At 41.3% G+C, this 26,790-nt stretch overlaps 1 protein-coding gene across 3 annotated transcripts in view; it reads right to left on the reverse strand.

Annotated features, from left to right (window-relative positions):
• LOC134202397 (transcriptional activator cubitus interruptus) overlaps nt 1-26,790 on the reverse strand; it is a 392,836-nt gene that overhangs the window by 55,467 nt on the left and 310,579 nt on the right. The window contains exon 1 of one of the 3 annotated variants that reach the window (XM_062677416.1): nt 15,705-16,268. The exons of the other annotated variants lie outside the window; for them this stretch is intronic. Within the exon in view, the coding sequence (XP_062533400.1) occupies nt 15,705-15,823 (119 nt within the window). The 5' untranslated portion in view covers nt 15,824-16,268. Of the gene's footprint in view, nt 1-15,704; nt 16,269-26,790 lie in introns of those variants that run through there. 3 annotated transcript variants of the gene reach the window in all.

The raw sequence follows: 26,790 nt of genomic DNA on the forward strand, positions 1-26,790 counted from the left end.
GGCCTCCTTTCAAGAGTGCCAGAAGCCTCCTTTCAAGAGGCCCAGAAGCCTCCTTTCAAGAGGCCCAGAAGCCTCCTTTCAAGAGGCCCAGAAGCCTCCTTTCAAGAGGCCCAGAAGCCTCCTTTCAAGAGGCCCAGAAGCCTCCTTTCAAGAGGCCCAGAAGCCTCCTTTCAAGAGGCCCAGAAGCCTCCTTTCAAGAGGCCCGGAAGCCTCCTTTCAAGAGGCCCGGAAGCCTCCTTTCAAGAGGCCCAGAGCCTCCTTTCAAGAGGCCCAGAGCCTCCTTTCAAGAGGCCCGGAAGCCTCCTTTCAAGAGGCCCGGAAGCCTCCTTTCAAGAGGCCAGGCCTCCTTTCAAGAGGCCCAGGCCTCCTTTCAAGAGGCCCAGAAGCCTCCTTTCAAGAGGCCCGGAAGCCTCCTTTCAAGAGGCCCGAAGCCTCCTTTCAAGAGGCCCTGGAAGCCTCCTTTCAAGAGGCCAGAAGCCTCCTTTCAAGAGGCCCAGGCCTCCTTTCAAGAGGCCAGAAGCCTCCTTTCAAGAGGCCCTGAAGCCTCCTTTCAAGAGGCCCGAAGCCTCCTTTCAAGAGGCCCTGAAGCCTCCTTTCAAGGGGCCTGAAGCCTCCTTTCAAGGGGCCCAGGAAGCCTCCTTTCAAAAGGCCGGGAAGCCTTCTTTCAAAGGCCTGAAGCCTCCTTTCAAGGGGCCCGAAGCCTCCTTTCAAGGGGCCCAGAAGCCTCCTTTCAAGAGGCCCAGAAGCATTCTTTCAAAAGGCCCGGAAGCCTTCTTTCAAAGGCCCGGAAGCCTCTCCTTTCAAGAGGCCCGGAAGCCTACTTTCAAGAGGCCGGAAGCCTCCTTTCAAGAGGCCAGGCCTCCTTTCAAGAGGCCCAGAAGCCTCCTTTCAAGAGGCCAGAAGCCTCCTTTCAAGAGGCCAGGAAGCCTCCTTTCAAGAGGCCCGGAAGCCTCCTTTCAAGAGGCCCGGAAGCCTCCTTTCAAGAGGCCCGGAAGCCTCCTTTCAAGAGGCCAGGCCTCCTTTCAAGAGGCCAGAAGCCTCCTTTCAAGAGGCCCAGGAAGCCTCCTTTCAAGAGGCTCAGAAGCCTCCTTTCAAGAGGCTCAGAAGCCTCCTTTCAAGAGGCCCGAAGCCTCCTTTCAAGAGGCCAGAAGCCTCCTTTCAAGAGGCCAGGCCTCCTTTCAAGAGGCCCGGAAGCCTCCTTTCAAGAGGCCGGAAGCCTCCTTTCAAGAGGCCCGGAAGCCTCCTTTCAAGAGGCCAGAAGCCTCCTTTCAAGAGGCCGGAAGCCTCCTTTCAAGAGGCCCGGAAGCCTCCTTTCAAGAGGCCCAGAAGCCTCCTTTCAAGAGGCCCGGAAGCCTCCTTTCAAGGCCCAGGCCTCCTTTCAAGAGGCCCGGAAGCCTCCTTTCAAGAGGCCCGGAAGCCTCCTTTCAAGAGGGCCTGGAAGCCTCCTTTCAAGAGGCCCGGAAGCCTCCTTTCAAGAGGCCCAGAAGCCTCCTTTCAAGAGGCCCCGGAAGCCTCCTTTCAAGAAGCTCGGAAGTCTCCTTCCAAGAGGCTCAGAAGCCTCCTCCCAAGAGGCTCAGAAGCCTCCTTCCAAGAGGCTCAGAAGCCTCCTTCCAAGAGGCTCAGAAGCCTCCTTCCAAGAGGGCCTCGGAAGCCCTCCTTCCAAGAGGCTCAGGAAGCCTCCTTCCAAGAGGCTCAGGCCTCCTTCCAAGAGGCTCAGGAAGCCTCTTTCCAAGAGGCCTGGAAGCCTCCTTCCAAGAGGCTCAGAAGCCTCCTTCCAAGAGGCTCAGAAGCCTCCTTCCAAGAGGCTCGGAAGCCTCCTTCCAAGAGGCTCAGTGCCTCCTTCCAAGAGGCTCAGAAGCCTCCTTCCAAGAGGCCTCGGAAGCCTCCCTCCAAGAGGCCTCAGAAGCCTCCTTCCAAGACCCTCAGCCTCCTTCCAAGAGGCTCGGAAGCCTCCTTCCAAGAGGCTCAAGCCTCCTTCCAAGAGGCCTGGAAGCCTCCTTCCAAGAGGCTCGGAAGCCTCCTTCCAAGAGGCTCAGCCTCCTTCCAAGAGGCTCAGAGCCTCCTTCCAAGAGGCTCAGAAGCCTCCTTCCAAGAGGCTCAGAGCCTCCTTCCAAGAGGCTCGGAAGCCTCCTTCCAAGAGGCTCGGAAGCCTCTTTCGAAGAGGCTCGGAACCGTCCTTTCAAGAGGCTTGGAAGCTTCTTCTATGTCTTTATTATCGTGGCTCAGAAGCCTTCTTTCAATAGGCTCGGGTGCCTCCTTTCACAAGGCTCGGAGGCCTTAATAAATTCCTGAGGATGATCCTCAACACCCCTCCCAGAATACGAACTTCTGAGGTCCATCGTCTGGCCGGTATCAAACTCCACATGAGCGCCTTGGTGCTCCACCAGGAATTCCAAATCCTCCCGGGATGACGATGGGAATCTTCCAGGAATTCCAAAGGGTATGTTTCAGGAATTCCTATGGGAATATTTCAGGGTTACTGACGGGAATGTTACAGAGATTTCAACAGGAATGTTTCAGGGATACCAATGAGAATCTTCTAGGGATCTTCCATCCTCCAATTCCGACGGGAATATTCTAGGAATCCCGACACGAATGTTCCACGAGGTCCATAAGAAAAAGACTTCCATGAGTTCCATAGTTCCTCCAGGAATTCCAACGTGAATGTTCCAGGGATTTCATAGGCAATGTTCCAGGGATGTAAAAGCAGATAGCCGAAGGATTCCGAAGCAATCTGTCGAGGGATCCCTAAGAATTGTCGAAGAACTCCAAATTAATTCTCCAGAGATCTCGAAGGGAATCCTCCAGGGATGTTGAAGCAAGTCATTGAGGGATTCTGAAGCAAACCGTCAAATTATTCCTATTCAATTCATCGAGTGACTCCGAACTAAATCTTCGAGGAATTCCGATATATTCCGAAGCGAATTGTCAGAGGGATTCCGATAGTCGAGAGATTCCGATAGTGAGACAAAACGTCAAAGTACTCCGTATTAAAACTTCAAGGGATTCCGAAGCACGTCGTCGAAGGATTCTGAAACAAATCGTCGAGGAATTCCGAAGCACATCTCCAAACGGTTTTTAAACAAATCTTCGAGCGATTCCGATTCTGAAGCAAATCAACAACATATTCTGAAGAAAATCCTGCATGGATTATGAAGGGTGTGCAATTCAACATCGCACATACGAATCATCCATCATGTTTACATTGCTTGCACTCGCGACTGACCTCGTGATGAAGGAAGAATTGACTGACCGCGAATGTGTCTCTTGCATGCGATGGCTGCTACGATCTGTCATGTGACTGAAGAACAGTATATTAGACTTGTTCATGTTTATAGGCTTTATTATTTTTATTATGTCTTTATTTGTGTGTTTTCTTTATAGGCCTGTCCAACGCCACACAAAGGGTATCCCCTGCGGATTCCCAAGGGTATCCCTCAACGATACCAAAAGCAAGTGAATTCTTTTGAATTCCGGTTGGAATACTTTGATGATTCTGAAAGGAAATCTTTAGAGTTTATTCTCGGATTCTGATGGGAATTCCTCTCGAATTTTAATGAAAATCCTTCTCGGATGCTGATGTAAATCTTTCTCACAAATGAGAAACAAGCTTATTTGCCTTTATCTCATTTCTTTATGATAGGGTGAATAACCTTTTTGTCTCCAAACTTTTTCAGTAATTCATTATGCTTTATGTTAAAAATTGAACTGCTAAATAACATTTAAAACCCAGGGGGAGCTAATTTATTTCTAGGGAGGGCTAACCCCCTTCTAGCTCCCCCTTATTTACGGCAATGTCTGTTGATATACTTGACAGTAAGCTTTTAAGTCAATGAGATGAACAGTAGGCTTTGAAATTAAAACAACATTAATCAAAAACAAATTACCACCCATCAAACGCGGAGTTTCTGGCGCCATTTGTTTTCGTGTAGAACATAATACCACCAAAAGTAACTGTGTTTTAATTGCAACTTGTGAATCATAAAGTAAAATAACCGGAATTCAAATCGAAGGGATCGCTTCTCAAGGTGCGTATTGAACTATTTACAGTGGTAGTTTTGTCAATCATTCTGCAATTTAAATATTTTGTTTAAAATGCGAGAAAGGCAAGAATGGCTATACGGACGGAGCACTACGGAATTGATTGACTTCCTAATAATGAAACCTATACTCGCAAGCATTTGTATTTTAATTATAATCACACTATACCTTTATTTACAGTACTTAGGTTCTCATTAAAGTAGAGCAAATACGTGGTCGAAACATTGTTGAAGCTGCCTTACCTGTGAAAAAATAGAGAAATTATCATTTTAATAGTTTGACTAATGTTTATTCAGATTCAACTACAAACATATGAAACAGATATGAGTTAATTCGATTCGACATGAGTACAGCAAATACCATCCGGTAACTTCAACGTATTTGAAATAACCGCAACACATTGTCAAGTTTTAGTTTTTTTTATCAAATTGCTGTTGAATATTTTGCGGTTATTGAATGTATGATACAGAATAGTGAAATACTCAAAGAAAGACTTAAAAAAAAAAACCACAACCTCTTGTTTCGATGAAGTCCAACAATGAAATTCGGTTGTATTTTCACACCAATTTAAACAAACAAGAACTAATCACCCCTTCCGCCAGAAGCACAACTTAATAAAGCAATTTATACATCCTTTCAAGATCCATTATTATGTTTCTGCAAGAAAAAATGTTGGCACATTGTTACCAAAGTAGCTCAATTTGCATTTCCACGAAAAAGAAAAATCACACAGCTGTCAAAAATCGTGAGTTCCATTGTGCCGAACGAACGTGCAAACACCCCTCCCCCCAACCCTCTAAAACAGACTGCGGTGGTGGTCGGAAAAGCGTGCTGCAGGTATTTCCTTTCACTGGCTCGCTCTGCTTCTGAACAGCCTGCACTACATAGTAGGCCATGACAATCACCGGCCAAGAGGTGGTCCCAATTCAATCCGATCCTTCTTGAGCAGTGCAAATTTCGCGGGAACTGAACTCCGGGTATTGTTCGCATACGTGCAGCATGCCGCCGCCACCGCGCGCAAGTGAAAAAGAGCATCCATCCGGGGCTTTTGTGTGTTTGGATTGTTCGATTACTACAACTACAGCTCTTGCGCTGGAGCTTGCCAGGATATGCTTGCTTTGTTGTTTGTTTGCGCGCTTCACAAAACCTCACCCCATAAGTTACGGATCATATTGCGCGCATGAATACGAACGGCGAGGATTACTGCGATCTGAGATCACGATGGTGAGTGATGATGCTGGTCCATTCATCCCCTCGGTACGTCTCCGTCGTCGTCGTAATCCGAGCAATCCGTGGGGTTATTCAATGTTTACATGAGCAAACATAATTTGTTTCTACTTTCAGAGCGTATTAAGGTCTTTCCATGAACCCCTTTCCTTAGTAAAATCTCTAGAAGCAGAAGATTTTCAGATGGAATTTCTACTAATGTAGGCACATCAGAGTTTTAGTTCAAAATAGTCTAAAGCATCTATGTTCAAATTCGAAATACATATAAAAAAAATTTAGTTCAATATTTTTCTAGTTAGCCAGTAAAATGCACTTTTGTAAAGGAGAAAAATATAGATATTCGTTTGAACGTGAGGAAAAAACGATTTCAAACTATTTGGTGAGATCATTCCAATTTTAAAATTATATTTTTTTCAACAGGCTAAGACAGAATCAAAAATCATATTGATTACATTGATCAGAACATTTTTCTTAATTTGACCCCATTTCTAACGTAATAATTGAACAACCCCACGCCCAACACTCTGACGACAGGCAACGAGGACGAGCAGGGATGGATGATTGCTTTATTTGATAAGCAAATTATCTATTATGATCGGGGGGTAATCTGCTCGGTGCCAGCCCTCACTCTTTGCTTTCTTTATTCGCTGGTTTTTTTTTTCGTTTCTGTTCGCGCTCCTCTCGTTTGTGGCTGGATGATGGCAACATAAAAAGCGATCGCGAATAATTGAGAAATAACATTTCATAAATAGAGGGAAAGAAGCGAAATAATGCACTCCATCATCGTGCGCTTCGCTTCACCTTACTCGGCGCGGCGCGGTGCCGCTCAATTTATGCGCTGGATCGAGACTGCTGCAGTGCGCAAGCTTTCGGGCTGGGAAAAGCCTTTTGGGGGGATGCAAAAGGATGCAGTGCGCATCGGGTTTCTGGGTTGCGCTGAAGAGGATCACATAGCAGGTTGAAAAAATGCGGGCAAATTGTTGATCAGACTCGAGATCGAGTCTGAGAGACTTCATACGGTTAATGCTTTGAAAGGAATTTTGAAGTTTTTTGACGTGGGACTTACGTCTTTCTTTACTATACTGGATGTCATTTAGATTTTTGGAAATCGAGAGCGTTACGCTGGAAGGGAAGATTTTGAACGTTACTAGCGCCTTTATCTCTCGATGGATTTTTAAGATTTTTATATCAATCGACTCGGACACTCTCCACCATTTTGCCTATTTCATTGAAACTTAAGATTATTAATGATAAGCTATTGGAAATTTCAATTCTTGTCAAAGCTAGTAAAAATTTCATATGTAACCAATCCCGTGCATTCCTAACACGGACATCAGAATGCGGTATGTCACGGGCCTTCGAGTCTACCGGAAGATTTTCTTTGTGTATAAAAGAAGCAGTGCCTGCCGTGTGCGAGTCATTACAATTTGTGACAGCAGCGCGTACTGACGTGCTTTTTGCTCGCGCATTTTTCGTTTCGTTCGTTCGTTCGTTGTGTTCACCTACACAGCGACAGCATGCAGTCTCCAGCGGTAGAACTGCCGGTGGGTCTGCGTATATGCATGAAAGAAGGGGCGCATTTTTTTGTCATTCTGTGCTTGATGATGGTCGGATGCAGTGGTGTCGGTTGCGATGGATGCAATCGCATCGCTAGGAGTTCACGGCTAGAGGACGATGATGGCTGAGGCAGCGAGGGCAGCGGTGGTGGATGAAGAAAAATAAAATTAGAGAGATTTGGTCTGCTCATCCAGGTGATTGGTTTTATAATCCACATGATCCCGGGATGGGTACGAGTCATGTCATATGACTGACCATATGTTAAGTTGTACTTGGTACTAAATGACACGTACATTAAAACATGGTTATACTATAACATTTCTGATTCCCCAGCAAAAAAAATCAACTACCTGATGAAAATAAAAATTTGATTAAAATAATTACTTTCATTTATTTGCAGAAGGCATTAGCAATTAAAGATGCATAACCAGCAATAGTGTTAATATTTATTTTAGATTAGAAAATTTCGCTGTATTACATGTAAATGTTTTAAAAAAGTCCGCAAAAAATAATTTCCAAAAGAATATTTAAATAAACTTTATCTTATTCTTTGTTTTTCATTTTCTGAGAAATCGTATTATTGAACTTGACGTAGACTCGCAGTTTGGAATCAAAACATTAAATAATTTGTCGTTGATGTATTAGCAGTACCTCCTTATTTTAGTAGGTTTACTGCTCCTTGACTTGTTTCTTATTGTTGTGATTTTTTCAGCAGTAAACACGCATGTTAGCAAAAAGAAGTAACAAAATTGATGATGTATTTCTTTGTTTGGAAAACGCGACAGTTCCCCTAAAATAGCACATTTTACCCAAATCTGATTTTTTATTAATAGAATTTTGAAACTTTAAAAACTATCATCAATAACCAAAATCTATAAATGCCCTACATTTGCTTGAACAAATAAAGGCTTAATAGTTAGAAACAAAGCAATTCTAATTATGTATTTAATTATTAGTTTTATTTCCAGAAGTTTTGAATAAACAAATTGCTAATAATTCCACACAGCATGGAAGTTGTCGTTTCCAATATCAATACTATAATCAAACTCCATAGATCCAAAAGAAGTTAAATATAAATACGTTACGTTTATACAAGTCCTACGTCTGCTCGCGGTTATGTTGAAAACATTACCCATTGCTCGTTTTTTTAACTGATATCTTTTCCATAAGAACTTAAATCAAGATTAATTTATTAAATTGCTCGGTAGTCCTCATTTCTCAAAAACTTTCAACCGTAATCTTGTTTACGCCAATATTCTTCTTCTTATTGGCATTACATCCCCACACTGGCACAGAGCCGCCTCGCAGCTTAGTGTTCATTAAGCACTTCCACATTTATTAACTGCGAGGTTTCTAAGCCAGGTTACCATTTTTGCAATCGTATATCATGAGGTTAACACGATGATACTTTTATGCTCAGAGACAATTTTCAAATGCTTTGTAGCCGCGCGTCTTATCGCACGGCTAAGGACGTCAATAAAATTAAAACGATTTGAACGAATTGGATTATTTAGAAAATTGTGGTCGTCCTTAAACAAGAATAGGGACAGTTGTTATTTAGATTAGATTCTCGAAAACCTTCGGAAGTTGGTGATCTATGCAACTTTTTTTTTGTTGGGGCGAGGAAAGGGACGAATCTCATCCCCCCGCTTATCCGGACCTCACTAATCCGACGACTCGTTAGTCCGGATCTCGCTAATTCGGAATTTTACGGATTAAAAAGTATCAACACCCATTTAATTACATTATGCTGTCAGTTTTCAAATTTGTGCTGTGATTTTGTTTTGGTTCATTTGTATGAATTTGACAGTCGGATTATCGAGAGAAACCTCGATACTCCGGCCATACATTTGTCGGATCAGCGGGGGTGTACTGTACCATTGTCGTATTCTAGACAAACTTCTATTTCCATAAAAGGAATCATTTTTACTTCTGAAAAAAAAGGATTAAATCCACCATTGCCTTATTGCAGGCAAACGCTTACTTTTGAAGAAGGTATCACATCCACCTTTGCCTCAATCCGGGCAAACTGCTTTCAAAGATGGAATCTCATCCTCCATACTTTTAAAGAAGTGATCACATCCACCATTTCCTTAATCCGAGCAAGCGCCTAGTTTTTATTAGCGTGGTCTGTATTGGCCATTGTTGACAAATACCGGTATTTGGTGGAGTCAATATCGGTAGAATCCCGTTATTTGTGAAAATTTCAGAAATAAAAAAAACCTTTGATTTGGACTTTTTGGTGAAAAACAATATTTATTGACAAACCTCAAATGTTAAAATCATTGCTTGTTAAGTTGGGCAAAGTGAAACTTAAACAGACATAAAATACTGAGCGATTTATCTCCCAATCCGCATCAGGTTTTGTTGGCTATGGATTGTTGAGGGCTGCAGATGTTGCACTGGTTCAACTGAAGTTGGGCGAATGGTTCCAAGAGCGTCGAAAATCAGTGTCAGACCTTAATACCCCTTCATAGTAGGAGAATTATTTACGAATTACTTGCAAGGATCCTGGCGTGAACGTAATTGCTACCGGCAAATGTTTTGCTCGACTGAAGATTCTGCACGAGTTGTTTTTTACCCGAAAAGCTATAAGAATCATCCATAGAAGCATCTTCTTCGTACCGATCGTCAGGTGTGGTCGTTTTCTTAGCTTCAACGATCGCATCGGGAATGATTAGACGCTTCAAGATCTCGTCCGCTTGCTTACTCAATCTAGCTTTGAAGAAAATGTCGAAATCGTTTCTGATCAATTGCTTTACAGCTAGAGGTGTGCGCCGCCGTCGCTGACATTTTTGCACCGGCGCGCCGCCGTTTAAAATTTGTCACGCCGCTGATCTATAATTTTCCACGCCGATTCAAATTCGAAGAAGTCCGTAAAATTTCCTGATTGATCCCTACAATATCTCGTTGAAACATCAGTGAATTTTTCGTAAAAATACCAATGATATTCTTGAAAATTTCATATAATTTCTTAATAAAAATTCTAAAAACTCTCCGTAAAAACTAAGAAAAAACTCGCGTAAAGTTTAGAGATTATTTTTTTATTTGAAGTTTCCAGAATTTTTCGGAATTAACAAGTGGAGCTCTTTGGATTTTCCCACAGAAATTGTTTGGAATTTCAGCAAAAAATTCTTCGGATTTTACATGAGAATCTCAGGATATTGTTGTTGAAATCATCAGAAGTTGTTCCAATTTTGTACAGAAAAATATTATGAATATCCGCGGAAAGCTTCTGTTGAGTACTCTTTAAAATTTACACAGAATATCCTTCATAATTGTAGGATCTTGTGATTGGAAGATATTTTAAGGTTGATTTTCTCAATCTAGATTAATTAAGACGAATAGTTTGGTAAAAATTCCGCTTCCGCGGAAGATTATTCACAATGTAAATTTCAAAAAAAAAACTTAGGAAAACTCACTTTTTTAAGGATTTTCTTTGGATTTCTACAAGAAATTCTTTGCATTGTCCATACGAAATTCTTGGGAAATTCGATTGGCCGAAAGCACCAGACGGCCGAACCAGTAAATTGCCTGAAAAAGCCGTTTGCCCTAACAAGTCGTCTGATCGAAACGATCGTTTGGCCACAGAAGTCATCAGACAAAAATGCCTTTTGGCCATTTGGCCGAAAATGTTATTTGGCATACGGAATTTGGCATAATGTCAATTACTGAATGGATAATAATATTATGGTAAAAAAATGGCCACTCGTTTGGTGAAATTGTCAAATGACAATTGAACACAATTCCGTAACCTTTTTATTTTTTAAGTCGATACTGGCCGTTACGCCAGAAGTCATCAAACCAATTTCCATTTAACCAAGCCGAACTGGGGACTGGGGACTAGACAGTTTGCTTGGTTTTCTCGTTTCGAATCGAGGCGCGCAATGCCACCCCTGATATCAGGTCGAAAACTGTTTGAGCGAAAATGTAGTTTGGCCGAAAGCAACATACAACCGAAAGGAGCATTCGACTAAAAATGCCGACTAAAAAGCCGTTCGACCGAATAGATCATTTGACCAAAATGCAATTTGGTAAGAATTAAATTTTGTAAGAAGTCGATTAGCCGAATTTGGCAAAAAATGACGTTTGGCCGAAAGGGTTGTTTTGCAGAAATGATATTTTCAGGCCAAATGGCTTTTTATGCCAAATGGCCTGAAAATGTACATGGCCAAACGGCATTTTCGGTCAAAATTAACCACTCGGTCTAACGATTTTTCCAGCCAACCTACCAGTTCGGGTCGAATGTCCCTTTCGGCCAAACAACATTTAAGGACAAACCATTTTCGACCTAATAGCAGTTTCGGATATAAGTTTGATAATATAATATAATTTGGTCAGAAATTTTTTGGACATTTTTGACCATACTTTTGGCCATGTGACTCTTTGGGCCAAACAACATTTTCAGCCAAAATGATCATTCTGACCATTTCGGACTGATGACCTATTCGGTCAAATGACCATTTCGACCAAACGACCTGGTTGGGAAAACGACTTTTTTCGTCAAATTACCAGTTCGGCCGTATTTTGCTTTCAGCCTATGGAATTTCCCAAGAATTTGAAATCCAAAGATTTTATTATGGAAATCTACATTTTGAACAACTTTGTGCGGGAATTCTAAAGAATTTTCCATTTATATTTCAGAGAATTTCGCATGAAAACTCCAAATAATCTCCCGCGGATGTACTGAAGAATTTTATGTTTTAACGATGGCCATGCCAAACTAGCCATTTTAATTTTTCTAGACTGAGCCAGCTAACGTTGAAACACCTATTCTACTAGCCGCACTCTTCAACAATTATGAAGAATTTTTTTTATTTCGAACAATGTTCAACTGTTGTAGTGAATTTCGAAAAATATTCAACAGAATCTCAACAGGAACTTTCCGTGGATATTTTCCGTGGACATTTTCCGGTAGTACAGTGTCGACCCGATTTTGTCACTCCCAGATTTTGTCTACCCCCGATTTTATCACGTTTTCGACCCGATTTTATCACCCCAATTTTTTTTTGAAAATTCTAATCCTTCTTTTTATTTTTGTAAATAATACCGCAAACAACAATGATTTTCATGAAATAACTTTCACCGCCTGTGGTTTATTATAAATCATTTCTGAGTACCTGTTGATGATTTTTTCGACAAGAAATAACGGGTACCATTTACGCATTTTAACTTTCCAAGGCATAAACTGATTCATATTTGCGAAATGAATGAAAAAGTTGAAAATATTTTTTTTCCGATTTTGTCACATTTCCTATTTTATCACTCCAAAATTCCACAAGGGGGTGATAAAATCGGGATATTACTGTAATTTGGAACAATTTCTTATGTAAATTCCAAAGAGTCTCCTTCTGAAATTCAAAACAATTTTCTTTTGGATTACCAAAGAGCTTCTGATGGTAATTCCGAAAAATTCTGGAAACTTCAAAGTAGTTTCTATGAACAATCCGAAAATAATTTCCAAATGAATATTTTGGAAAAACTTGAAGAGGAAGATCATCAGATTTTTCAGGAGAAATTCGAAAGATTCTTCCGTTAATGTCTTGAAAATATCCCGAAAATAAGAAAAAAACTCAAAGAAACGTATTAAAAAATCGCGACGACGATTCACGCCGCCGCCGACCAAAATTCGGACCGGCGCACACCTCTATTTGAAGCAGGGTTATTCAAAAAGCAAAAATATCGGCGTATTCTGGTAGTCTTTCTTGGATTCGTTCTTTAAGAACATTGAACACGTTAACGGCATTTTTTGTAGTTTGATTTGATAATTGCTCTAACATTAATTGGAGCTCCCAGTCGGCTTTATAGTGCAGAATTCACGGCAGAGTAGTCCCACCCTAGTAGCACAGTTCACATCGATTTGGTTGCAGCAACTCCAATGTGACTGGATTTGGTCGCATATGAGTCACAGTGACTGATATGTAACAAGTGTGCTACTCGGGCACAGCAGCTTAAACAGGTTCGAGGGCCCATCTACAAGAGGTTCACCTACAGCCGTAAAATCATCATAACTGAAGTTGAATTTGGATTGAAGCTTCAAATCGATCAGAGTTTTTATAACGGGCCCCTTCAACCCAAAGAATCGTTTGAGCATGAATAAAATCTAATTTTATAAATTCAGAACGAACATATTTTGGCAGCAAATAATTTTTCACTGGTGACCTTCGGAACAGAACCACTACGGCACGTACCTTTATTACCATTTCATACGTAGCGGGAAAATTATAGCGGTGTGAGCACCTACTTTTAAAGAAAGTCACATCCACCATCGCCTTGTGCCGAGCACACGCCTTTATTTTAAAAAAAATCAAATCCACAATTATTGTAATTCGAGCAAACGCCTGCTTCTAAAGAAGGAATCACATGCACCATTGTCTTGATCCAGGTGAGCACCTACTTTTAAAGAAGGGGTCATATCCACCATCGCCTTATGTCGGGCAAACTGCTTTTTTTTAAGAGAATATCACATCCACCATTGCCTTAATCCGAGTAAGCGCCTGCTTTTAAACAAAAGATTGCATCCACTATTTCCTTAATCCGGGCAAGAGCTTACTTTAAAAAAAAGTGATCACATCCACCATTGCCTACTTTTAAAGAAGGGATCACATCCACCATTGCCTTAACTAGGGCAAACGCATTCCGATGAATGCTTTATTTCCAATGGAGAGATAACATTTATCATTGCTTCATAAGCGGTTAATGTATGCTTTCTGTGAATAATTTGTGTCTTTTTTATATTATTATCGAGCTGTGTTATGTTTATCATTCTACACACTCAGTTTTTATTTCTGCAGCTCGGCAGAATCCACACAGCCGTGTGCTCGGCAAAATAAAAACTGATATCCCGTCAAAAATGAGGCTTGTTAGCTGGGTTTCGGCAAATTATTTGCTGATTTTCAGCAACTTTGCCAGATATCTCGGCAAAAAACATGTTTACTGGGGCTCGGCTGTGCAAATCTCGGTAAAAGTTGAACAAATTGCTGAGATCCCGGTAAAAAAAATTAAGTGTGTAGCCCAACTAGTAACTAATTTTATGAACACAAAAAAAAATATATGCCATATGTCCGTTATGCCAAATGATCCTCACTTTAGTCGCTGTTCTCAACTATGCCAAATGTCTGTTATGCCAAATAGTCTTTATGCCAAATGACCCACTCCCGTTATAAGGAATGTCATAGTTCTACAGGTTTCATCCTGTCTCCATTCATATTCATCACTGGCCCATATCCAAAATTTTGTGAGATACTCAAGTGGCCATCTAAATCGCCTGACTTAGATAACTGCAATCGTTTACGTTTTTGCATATTTTTTTCCGCTTCTAACTGCACGAATTCATGCAATGGTAGCAGATCATCTAACGGTTTTGAAGAGGTGCTACGCATCGCTCCCGTTATAGTAATGGACAAGACTATACATTATTCTCAAGAAAGTTCCCTGAATGTTACGACAACCAAGATAGAGTTGCATTTTTAGTTTGTTACATTTTACGATTCGTGATACGTGCCTTTAAAACAGCAAGATGGAGGTCAGCTCACCATTTTGGCGGCCATCTTTGGTATTCTTCCTTTTTTGCGCTTGCCCTCTTGGTTAAAGCAAAAAACCTAATTAGTCTGTGGAAGCGTGAGATTTGTAATTTTTTTTATCAATTATTGATGAATTTGCCACAAATACACCAGATTTAAAAATTTTTGGTGACAGAAACAAGAAAGTTGTACAAACTGTTTGTTTGAGATTCTAAAAACCATAAATAAATAGTTTTTTGAATCATAAATTATGAGTAACATGGCTACGCAGTCTCATAAAATTTAAACGAGTTGTATTATTCGTCCACGACGAATAATAAAACTCGTTTTAATTAGATAAGACTGCGTAGCCGTTTTACTCATAATTTATGATTGATCATAACAGCCGTCTCAATACAGTAAAATAGATTTTTAATCATTTAAAAAACAATCAAAAACCCTTCACAATAATTCTTGAAAGGTCAGGTTTAACAAGAATAAAGTTTTGCATTTGTAAATGCTTTATGACCTGGACCATTGTTAGACAATTCCAGAAGAGTTTTTACAAAGTTCCAAATTATCTTAGCGCAACCCACTTTGTCACAGTAATAATCCTTTACTCAGCAGATCTAATCAGTCCACTCAGGCTTTTTGGCTTCTTTCAAGTACCGTTTAGGCTTCCATCATCCTCGAGATCACCGAAAGCCACAGAGAATTAAGGTGCTCCGTATGCATTGGATGCGGCAGCAGCAGCAGCACCAGCAGCGCACCGAGCCGCCTAAGCTCCCATCCAGTAAGATCCGAATAAGCCGCCACCTCGCCAAGAAGAAAACAACAAAAGCCGAAGAAAAGTAAACAATTTGCTTGGAGGCATAAAAACGAGAAAATTATGATCGCACGACGAAGGACTCGTCGACGAGGGCTCTCGAGTCTCGATGATGGCAGGTGAGGCACATCAGGCCCGGCCACAAGACAAGATCGCCGCCGTGTTTCCTTCGGTTTCGCCGTTAAGACCTTGTTCTTGTTACGTGGAATATCGACGCGAGAGGCGTTCGATTGAGCGTGATAAAAATCACTGCTGCTCGCTGCCTGTCCCGCGAAGACTTGGGTTCCGTCGTCTGCGGACCGACGGACATGATGGTTTTAATTGAAGCCCCCCACCGATTGGCTCGCGGACCACGCCCACCAATTCAGCGCAGAAGAGGGCCCCCACAACAAACCGCCGGGGCGATCACGCCTCCGCGAACGATCATGGACCACCGATCCCCCCTCCTCCCCCCTCCTTCGCATGCGCGCGCGATCATCATCTCGGCCGTCGTCGTGGTCTTTGGGTCTTAATTTAATTCCACATCATAAGCGCTTTGTTTCGCCTCTTACCTTTCTTCTGTTTCGCCGTAGATGATCGCGTCGTTATTGAATCGTGCCCAGCCAGGCCAACCTGGCTGTGCGAACGGACCGGGAAGATATTTATCAGCAATCCCTGCGGCTTCGGGCATATGATGGCGAGGAATTATGCGCGGGAGAAAAATCCACAATTCGTTGCAGCGGGTCCGTTGATCGAACTAAATGAAGAAATTTTCGCTGACCTTTCCCGCTGATTCCGCCCCGAGGCTAGAACGGTGATCTTTCGGTCGATCTTGCCGTCGCAACGGGATCGGAGGTTGTACACACTGACTTTGGCACTAAATTCTCACGAGATTTTTTTTCAGCAATTTATTTTCGTTTCAACAATTTCACCACATAAAACTAAAATGACACCCCCACAAGATTCACTCAACGTTGATCGATTTTCTATTGGTTGTTTCTGGTGTTCACTGTTGTTCTTTCCTTTCCAATTGCGTGTCACCCTGGAATGCGATCGCGAGGTACGAGAACGAAACTGAAACCGAAACAGCACGAGATACAACCGAAGACACGATCCGAACCATACTGCCGCACAGGTTCGCTGAATGAAGTTGTCTTGGCCCGGAGAGGGAGAGTGATCGTGCCCGATCGGGTGCGCACCCGAACCGCGGGCGCGATCGTTTCGGGAGAGTGGGAATGTGCGGGAGAGACAAGTCAGCCGAAGCGAAAAGCTGAAGAGCGGAGAGTGTCGCTCTCCTGACTTTCTTACTCCGAAATTAATCGGGAGAAAATGTCGTGGTGTTTGTGGCTGTACGTAGCGCGCATGAGTGTGTATCCGTTGTCAACGAACGGATGCAATGGGAATGTTTTCGTCGCTACTTATCAGTGCTCTGGTCCGGTTGTTTGAATGGATGATCACGCTGCCTGCAGTTGCACAGATTGAGGATCGCCTGCCGTTTGATGCACTTCGGCGAAGGAACAGAACGAAGAAAGCAGAACGGAGAGTAAGATGTTGAAGCAGACGACGGAAAAGAAGCAGATAAGGGTGACTCAAGTGGAAAGCATTGATTTATTATGGTTGTCGGGTGCAACGCTGTGCGCGGCAGTAGAGTAGTAGTGCAATATAGCCAGCGCAATTGACTGTTTGTTGGAAGTTCATCCCAAGCGTTGAACTTGGAAAGCGATCGAATGTGTAGTTTGGATGCCGGAAAAGGTTCGTAATTGGGCCGTTGATCGATCGGCGACATTGTCGTGTTAATTTAATGGACCCTATCTTTGGTTCGGAATGTTCGTTATCTAAACGCTGCCGATTTAGTTGAAATTAAAAGAGTTTTGCGGCGATTTTGACCCATTCGAGAAGCTGTACAAGAAAATGTAACGCCAAAGAACGGAAAACGGACTAAAGATGAAGCACGGAGATGCATAAACAGATTGTAATTACTGTTTTATCCACAAAATCGGAGAGCAGCGGACGTTCTTTAATTGGGTTTTTATCACTAGAACTGCGTCTAACGATATATACTCCAACCAATCTTCCAGTTTCATTAGGAAGTCTTACATGTGGTAAAATAAGGTTGAAGACTCTTGAAGAACCACATAAATTCTTTGTATCTAACCTTTCCAGTTCCCTAATAAACAGTATCAAGACGGTCAATCAAATTTGTCAATCAAGGACATTTAAATTAGCTTTGAAGCGGAACGTAGTTTTTTTATTCACTACTTCAATAAAAAGCTCAACATACAATAATTGTATGGAACAAATAGACCACGCTTGAAAAAAAAGAATGAAAAAACAACATTGTTGGAAATAAAAAAAAACACAAAAACGTTGAGCACTTAAAAAATAAGGTAGAACACCAATATGATTTTAAAGTTAAATTGAACTTATCAATGCTTTCACTATTCTTTCACAATTTTCCCAAAGACTCCATAATTTTTTATTACTCTAATTAAAGTTGAAAAACAAAACCGAAATAGTGTACCACTCCTTGGCCAAAAGTGCCTGGAAAATTGACTGATTTGGAACAAACATCAGGAAAATTGTCCGCTGCCCTTTTTTCGATTTTTATTCTATTTGTAGGCGATTGAAGGCGAATCGGATAACAGTCAGTATCGACTCAGTTAGCTGTAACTTAAGAGTAGACTAGATAGAAATATTATGGGTTATGTCAAGTCTTACTTATCACCGTAATTACGTCCCAAGATTCGCCTTTTACGCAAACCTTGCCAAAGCTCGCGGCTGTAGATCCGGAATTCCAATATCTCCCTGGCAGGAAAAAGTGAAGGATCCTAAAGCCAGAATCACTGTGTGCAGCAAAAATATTACGAACACTTCGAGATGAATACAGTTGAATCACGCACACTTCTATTCATTTGGAGATATCAATTAGGACTGAATACAGAAAGGCACCTCAAGCGATAAGGAGGAGTCAGGTAGTAGTCCTTCGAAGTACCCAGCCAAGAACTGGAAAACCTTCACCCATCCAAAAGATCAAGCTCTGGTAAACCATGTCCATCGCAGTATCCCATCGGCTGGCCATCCCTAGAAGACGTGCCACCTTTCTTCATCTGGGAGGGCAGGGTCACCAAATGGAATTAAGTGCACGAGTTTCCTTAGCCTACTCCAAGGACCGACTTATGCGATGTATGTCATAGTAAGCCAGTCATCAGTGGGCCTCAACGCATCGAGTGGCCACTACTAACCACATTGACCACTAAATGCCGATTTCTTAACCTCCGCTTAGGTGCTATACCAGGTTTTAATGTATAGGCACCGCTTTAGAGTTAAGAGAAGGTGAAGAAATTGGCCTTAACACTTAATAAAAAAGAAAAAAAAAACTTTTATGGAAATAACATCTGGTTTCTAAATTAATCACTCGCTATCCTTATGTAGTTCATGCGACATGTCGACTCTTCGGCTTTTTTAAAGTCAACTTTCCTGAAGAACCCACATTTTTTGAAGCCTCTAACTATTTTTAAATTTAAAATAGTAGTTTGTGCAACAAGTTGCAAAAGATGATTTTTTCAGCACGAGTTGTAGTTTATCCAACGAGGCTTGCCGAGTTGGATATATACTACGAGTGCTGAAAAATGACGAAATGACGAAAAATGGACTTTCATTGTCCAGTCCAATTTACTCCACATGATCATTCTTCCCAATTAATTATTTTGCAACGCAGAACAATCAGATTCCAGGTTACCGTACCATATTACATAGCTCGATAAGCCATGTAGCGGTAGATGTACTTGACTTGGACATTTTTGATATCGTGTTCTCTAAACTATTTTATTTATTACGGGGCGCATAGAATACAGTATTTGAGCATTTACCTAATTCAGCAAAATATAGTCGAGTGCGTGTTGGCTCTTGTTTCGGACGGCAGAACGATCGCGCGATTTGCCGAAATTTTGTGTTTTGCATTGCGCGGCCGGTAATAAAGTTAATTAGTTCAGTGCGTGTTGGCTCTTGTTTCGGACGGCAGAACGATCGCGCGATTTGCCGAAATTTTGTGTTTTGCATTACGCGGCCGGTAATAAAGTTAATTAGTTCAGTGCGTGTTGGCTCTTGTTTCGGACGGCAGAACGATCGCGCGATTTGCCGAAATTTTGTGTTTTGCATTGCGCGGCCGGTAATAAAGTTAATTAGTCCAGTGCGTGTTGGCTCTTGTTTCGGACGGCAGAACGATCGCGCGATTTGCCGAAATTTTGTGTTTTGCATTGCGCGGCCGGTAATAAAGTTAATTAGTTCAGTGCGTGTTGGCTCTTGTTTCGGACGGCAGAACGATCGCGCGATTTGCCGAAATTTTGTGTTTTGCATTACGCGGCCGGTAATAAAGTTAATTAGTTCAGTGCGTGTTGGCTCTTGTTTCGGACGGCAGAACGATCGCGCGATTTGCCGAAATTTTGTGTTTTGCATTGCGCGGCCGGTAATAAAGTTAATTAGTCCAGTGCGTGTTGGCTCTTGTTTCGGACGGCAGAACGACCGCGCGATTTGCCGAAATTTTGTGTTTTGCATTGCGCGGCCGGTAATAAAGTTAATTAGTTCAGTGCGTGTTGGCTCTTGTTTCGGACGGCAGAACGATCGCGCGATTTGCCGAAATTTTGTGTTTTGTTTTGTTTTTCCCTTAGGACGGTTCGTAAGTAAATTGATGAATATATTTTATTACTTTTACAGCATATACTGTTATTGACAAACGCTCTATATTGTCGAATAGAGCTCCCTATTATTCACCTTTCCCACTAACACAAATTTTCCTTCCCGAGACATCTATGAAGGTAGTATGGGTTCCTTGCATCTTCACTAGTAGATGTCGAACTGACATTCCTTCCTTCCTTCCGGGATTGTAAGGACGTGGCCAGGTATACAACTGCTACTGTATAGGAAAAGGTACTAATCCCAAGTACCAATTTGCGACAATATACAGTAGATTGCTCAATTCAAGCTCTGTCTGGTAAGGGGGCGGGTGTCGCGGAGAGGGTTCTCTTCGTCGACTTCCCCTCATTTCAATGAAAGTGACAGGCAGGGAGTTTCTTTGCAGTTTATCACCTCAGAATGCAAGTTCGCATTGTTTTCTTTCGTTCTGAAGTGATAAACCACAGAGATCTGCTGCTTATCACTTTTGTTTAAGGGAGGGGGTCGACGGGGAGAGTCTTCTCTTGCGACATTCGCCCTTATTCCGGATGGAGCTTGAATTGAGCATTGTATAGCCACCCACGATTTGTACAATCACATATGCTATGCTATGCTATGCTATGCTATTTACCTAATTCAGCAAAATGTAGTCATGTAACTACTGTTCTGATGTAGGTTTTTCATTATAGCACCCAAATGAGTGTTATAATAAATATTATGCAACCCATTTGAGTTGCATAATGTTCATTAAAGCACCAATTTCGTCGGTATGGAAAAGTAGGCCGTTTTTTCACTCAAAGACGAACTGTAAGCCACATATTATGATCAGGAATTGCAAAAAATTTATTTTAAAAAGCAAAAATCTTAAAAGTGCTGCATGTGTGAACCGGCCTGAAAAATTCACTCTATGTTTGATCAAAATCGGGCAAATTTTAGGCCAATTTTGGAAAACAGCATTTTTTTAAATTTCAAAAATATTTAGAGCCGTGAAAAATATGAGTTCTTTGGGAAATTTGATCTTATCGATTGGGAGAATTTTTTTTAATGGATAGGGACACTTTTGTCCTGTCTTCCTCTCTTATCTTTTGTCGTTGTGTCCTCCAAATAGGAAGATGGCGCACCCTGAAAGTCTCAAAATGACCTGGTTCACGGCGTGTGGACGTCCACTGCAGTTTATGCGAGGTGAACCGGCCCAGGGCCGAAAACCTCATTAATAAAGATAATAATGAAAAGTCCACTGCAGTTCTTTGAGAAAGTTATTCTTTAAATATTAATAAGAAATTGATTATGAGACTATACTGTCTTACTCTGAAAAAGTGACGTATACGCCATTACTCATCAAGAAAACTTGAATGCTCTACATAGTTTGGTGCATACATAACTTTTTCAGATTATGGCGGTACAAAAACGATTTTTTATGGGAAAGGTTGATTGAAAATTTCAAAAAAGTAATTGCCGAATGAAAATTTAAAAAAAAAAGTCGATTTTTTTTAAAAATCAATGTTTAATTTATTGAAGATAACTACTTCCTTCGGTGAGGTTCGAACCCATGACGACAGTATGCTAGACAGGTCGTCCTCCAACAACTGGGATTTTTCGACTTCCACCCCCCGCTGTCACGTTTTTTTTGTATACCTAGTAAATGTACTGTCACAAATTGATTGACCTCTCTCCCCTAAAACTATGGACGTCATATTTGACTAAAATTTAAATGGAGAAACTGTTCCGTTTTTCATCTCGTTGAACATTTATAATGCTCGGGTACTTATTCAAACGGACGTATGTGATTTTTTAACGTTGATTTCTCAGATCTGCAGATCATGATAGCGCTCCGAGGCAAACAAAATCACCACAGACAGGTAGAGGGAGACTTGATTTTTTTTCTCAATTCGCCGCGAACTCCCTTGCATAATATTTCAACTTCTAGCTAAGGAATTCTTTGGTAATTTCTTCTTTGTCAAATCAAAACTCTCGAATTTCTCCAGGATTTTTTTTCGACAGTTCCTCCTGAACATCCATTTGGAAATCCACTCTAAATTACGTCGGAGATTACTTCAAGAAGTCATCCAAAAATTCCTCCAGAGATTCAAACCAGGAATTTCGTTAAGAAATCCTCTAGGAATTGCCTTATGAAGTTCTTCCGGAACTTCAGATACTTCGTCAAAAATTCCATCGTGGATTCTCTTTCTGAAAGAGGAATTTCCCGAAGCAGTTCATTGAGAATTTTTTGGGGGAGTTCCAAAACGAATTTCCGAACGAAGTTTTGCAAAAATTACCTGGAGCAAGGATTTAGAAAAGAATTCTTGAAGTACTTTTCGAGGACATTCCTGGATGAATTTCTGGGAGAATTCTTGGAGAAGCTCGTGAAAGAAAAAGCGCGAGAACTTTTGGGAGCTTCCTTGATTAATTTCCGGCAGGTTTTTTGTAGGAATTCATGAAGTAATCGGATGAATTTTCAGAGAAATTTCTTTGGGAATGTCCTGGAGAATTTCTGAAGGAACTCTTCAACGGTTTTTCAGAGGAATTTTGGATGAAATTTTCGGCTAAATTCCGGGAAGAAGGTTTGAAAAAAATCTAGAGGAATGAATGTGAAATTTTCTGGAGGAAATCGCAATTCAATTTCCATCAGATTTTCATGAAGAATTCCTGAAGGAATTTTTGGAAGCCCTGTGAGTGGGTGGTAGATGGGAAGGAATTTGTTAAGAGTTCTTGGTGGAATTTGTGATGGGATTCGCGGGCAAAATTTCTGGAGTAGCTCCTAATGGAGTTTTGAAAGGATTTTATTGACGTACTTCCGGTGCAATTTATGGAAGAACTTCTGGAGGACTTTCTGATGAATCTTTGTAGCAACTCTCGAAGAAACTCCGGAGAATTCCTTAAAAAATAGGAAGAATTCTTGTAGGATTTTCTTGGAGGTCCGGAGGCATTCCCGGAGGAGCTTTTGGAAGAAATCACGATAGAATTCCTAAAGGAACTTCCAGAGCGATTCCCGGGGAAGCTATAGAGGAATTCCTGGAAGAATCTTTGGAGGAATTTCAGGATGAACTTCCGGAAGCATTTTTGGAGCATCCTCCGGAGGATTTACTGGAGGAGCCGTCGGAAAAACTTCTGAAGGAACTCCATGAGGAACATCCGGAGGAATTCCTGGAGAAAACTCCGAAAGAATTCTTGGAGGAACTTCCGAAGGATTTACTGGAGGAGCCTTCGGAAAAACTTCTGAAGGAACTTGAAAAACTTCTGAAGAACCTCCGGAGGAATTTCTGGAGAAAACTCCGAAAGAATTCTTAGAGGAACTTCCGTAGGAAATCCTGGAGGAATTCCTGGAGAAACTTCCGAAGAATTCCTGGAGGATCTCCTGGAAGAGCTCAAAGGTGAATTCCTGAAGGAACTTCTGGAGAAATTCTCGGAAGAACCTGCACAGGAATTGCTGAAGGAACTTATGGAGCTTTACATTAACTGGAAACTTCGAAGGAATTCATGGAGGAACCTCTGGTGGAACTTCCGAGGAACTCCTGGAGGAAATTCTGGATGAATCCCTGGATGAACTTCCGGAGGCACTTCTGGAGGAACATTGGGTGGAATTCCCGAAGGAACCTACAGAGGTATTTTCGAGGCAACATGTGTAGGAATTCTTGGAGAAACTTTCGGAAGAATTTCTGGAGGAATTTCCGGAGGAATTTCTAGAGGAATTCCAGGAGGAATTTTCAAAGGAATTTCTGGAGAAGCTTCAGAAGGGATTCCTGGAGAAACTTCCGAAGGAATTCCTTGAGAAAATTCCGGAGGAATTCTTGAATAAACTTCCGGAGGAATTTTTGGAGCAACTTTTGGAAGAATTTCTGGAAAAATTTCCAGAGTAATTTCTCGACGAACTTTCGGAGCAATTCCTGAAGGAAATTCAGGAAGAACTCCTGGAGGAAGTTAAGGTGCAACTTCCGGAGGAATCCCTGGAGGAACTTCCGGAAGAATTCAAGAAGGAACTTTCGGAGGAATTCCAGGAGGAACCCCCGGAAAAACTTCAGGAGGATCTTACGGAGGAACTCCTGGTGGAACTTTCGGAGAAATTTCTGGAGAAGCTTCTGGAGCAATTCCTGGAGGAGCGTCCTGGGGGAACTTCTGGAGGTATTCCTGGAGGAACTTCCGAAATAATTCCGAAGAAATTTACAGAGGAACTTCCGGAAGAATTACTGGAGCAACTTCCGGTGGAATTCTCAAGCACCGAACGCTTGCTGTGAAGATTGATTTATTGAAAATTTGTTAGTTATAGTTTTGCCTACGGGAGACATCTAAGTATCGTATGTTTTAAATGGGAGTACCTTATGGAGAAGGTGCTGACAACAGCTCGACGATAGGCATGCTTTGACAACTGCAGCTTGGTAGCATAAAAAGTTGCTGACGCATGCCTAGTCATAGTCTTTGAACTTCTTACAGAAAACGTTTGCGCACCACATCGATTGCTTGGGATTTTTATTAATTCCTTCCTTTATTTGGTAGCCACTCTGTGTTACTTAACCGTTACTGTGCCGAAATCTACTGTGGTATTCTGCTGTACAGAATCCACACAGAATCTATTTTTAGTTTTTTCCATTATTCATTGTTGTTGTCGTTACTGGTCCATTTCACCGTGAGTCCATTGTGTCCATTTGTCCGTGAATCGAATGATCGTTGCGTACTGTTCGGTTGCCATTCAGCCGGGTACGTTGGAGGAATGCCTCCGAGAAGAACAATTTGTCAGTCGTCATCAGGCAGTCGTAACGGTAAGGGCGTTCTCCAATACACCACCGTATAGGCTGCGCATCCGGCGGTTAACGAAGGTTTTGGTTGAGGGGCTGGGAATCTAACCAATGACCATTCGCTTGTTAGGCGAACGTGTAGCCCACTACGCTATGGGATTCCCCTCCATTGCTTGGGATACTTTATAGTGATTTTAAGTGGAAAATTTTGACATGTAAAATGAGACGAGCTCGGTGGTCTAGTGGCTACCGCTTCTGCTTATAAGCAGGAGTTTCACGTTCTACCAAAACGATTCCTACTGTTATAACCTTCCACACAATCCCAAAACCTCCCGTGGCACCTATGAGAGGTCGTAGAGTTCTCTGCATCTTTCTTAAGTAGGTGTCCAACTAACCATCCTTCCCCTTCTTCAGCATTAGCAAGGACGTGGCCCGGACAGATCTTGACTATTAGAGGGTGCATTGCTTCCATCTAAGAGATAGTGATTAGTCCCAAATCAATATCTGTGTTAACGGATGAAAGTGATGCTAATATGAGAGTATAATAGTCTTGGCTTGTACCACCTACGAATTTGTGCAAATTGCTCAATGCTAATGCTAATTGTGACCATGGACCGGGGCCATGGACCGAGTTGAATGGAGAAGACTTTTATTTACTAAACAGGCCACTCCGGCCTTAGTCTGAGAAATAAAGAGTCGACCGTGAAACCCCACCACATCCTAGGCAAGCCCCACAACCAGGAGTATTCAAGCCCTTGAACGTAGTCCCTGCTGCCCTCAATCGATTAATATATTTTACTCAGGTTATCAAGAAACGGAAATTCCTCAGTAAAATGGACCATTATTCTTTCTACTTCGATGTCAATATTTTTGAGGATCGAAAGCCTGAATAAGTGTCTGAGTTAACTACCCTCGACTTGGAATTCCTCAATTGCTGGTGACGGATAACGATACCAATTTATTGTACCAAAACATAGCTCTGTTTGTTGAATGGGTGCAAGATTGAACGCGTTTGTATCCAATATACAATAAAAAGATAGACTTGATCGAAATAAAATCTTAAGATTTTCATAGCTCAATTCTTATGGAACATTTTCATAAGTTTGATCGTATGAAAATCTTAAGACCAGTATCCTCAGTGTAGGTAAGGACATGAACGCATGGTTCTTTGTTTTGTCTTAATGGAACACGACAATCTTCCGTGTCTGTGTTTAAAACTTTGGATTGGACAGATTGGACGAATATCTTCCGGTTGAGTTGATAGAAGCACAAATCGATGAATTTAGAAAAGCATCGGCTTAATCTTTACGCTACATCTCGATAACAACTGATAGTGAATTGTACTATTATCTATTGATCGGGTGATTCTATGAGTTAGACTTTTTTGCCTAACTCATTTGTATTCTGCACCATTCTTCCTACTGATTACTATGATTACTACACGGACAGAAAACTGGTTACATTGAAACAAAAAATGTGATTGTTGTTTTTAAATGTTGACATTTAATTGAAAATACGACAAAATTTATTGTTCTAACAAGATTTGTTAACATAATATCAATAACGAAGTTTTTTTTTGTTTCAACAATACTATTGGAAATGAGCTTTTTGAGAAAGCTCAAGCGATTTCTGTTCACACATTTGGAAACATCCTCAGCAGGTATTTGTGATTTAATTTTTAATGTTATATTATCCATTAATTACGTAACGCAAAATTTGGCAATTTTCAACCCCCCTCCCCCCTTTGTCACACTTTTTGTATGAACCATTTATTTTTTTGTATGGATTGTCACACATCAAGCAACCCCCCCTCTAAGCGTTACGTAATTTATGGAGATCCCTAAATAAAGTATCAGTTAAAACATTGCATCCGTTGAAACACGGTAGTAAAATCGAAATTTCATCACTATAAAAGAATTTATCAGTGCAAACTAAGTGCAGGAGGTATTCTTTTCATCTTTTACACTTTATTTGTATGCTCTTCTACCTTTTGCTGGAACACTCCCAAATTTCACAGGTTTTCCTATTTTTTTTAAATTTGAAAAAAAATAAAAAGTGATTTTTGTCAAGATTAATCTAATCTTCGCCCGATTTTGAAGCAACATCAAGCCAATTGTTCAGGCTTCTAGTGTTTTCGATTTTTAAAACATAGATATGAAAAAATAGTGTTATATTGAGGTTATGTCCGTGTATGTGTGTTGCATGTGTATGTATGTGTATGTATGTGTGTGCGCAAAAAAGTCTCGCCCACTTTTCA

This window comes from Armigeres subalbatus, chromosome 1 (genome assembly GCF_024139115.2).
Source record: "Armigeres subalbatus isolate Guangzhou_Male chromosome 1, GZ_Asu_2, whole genome shotgun sequence".
Lineage (NCBI taxonomy): Eukaryota > Metazoa > Arthropoda > Insecta > Diptera > Culicidae > Armigeres > Armigeres subalbatus.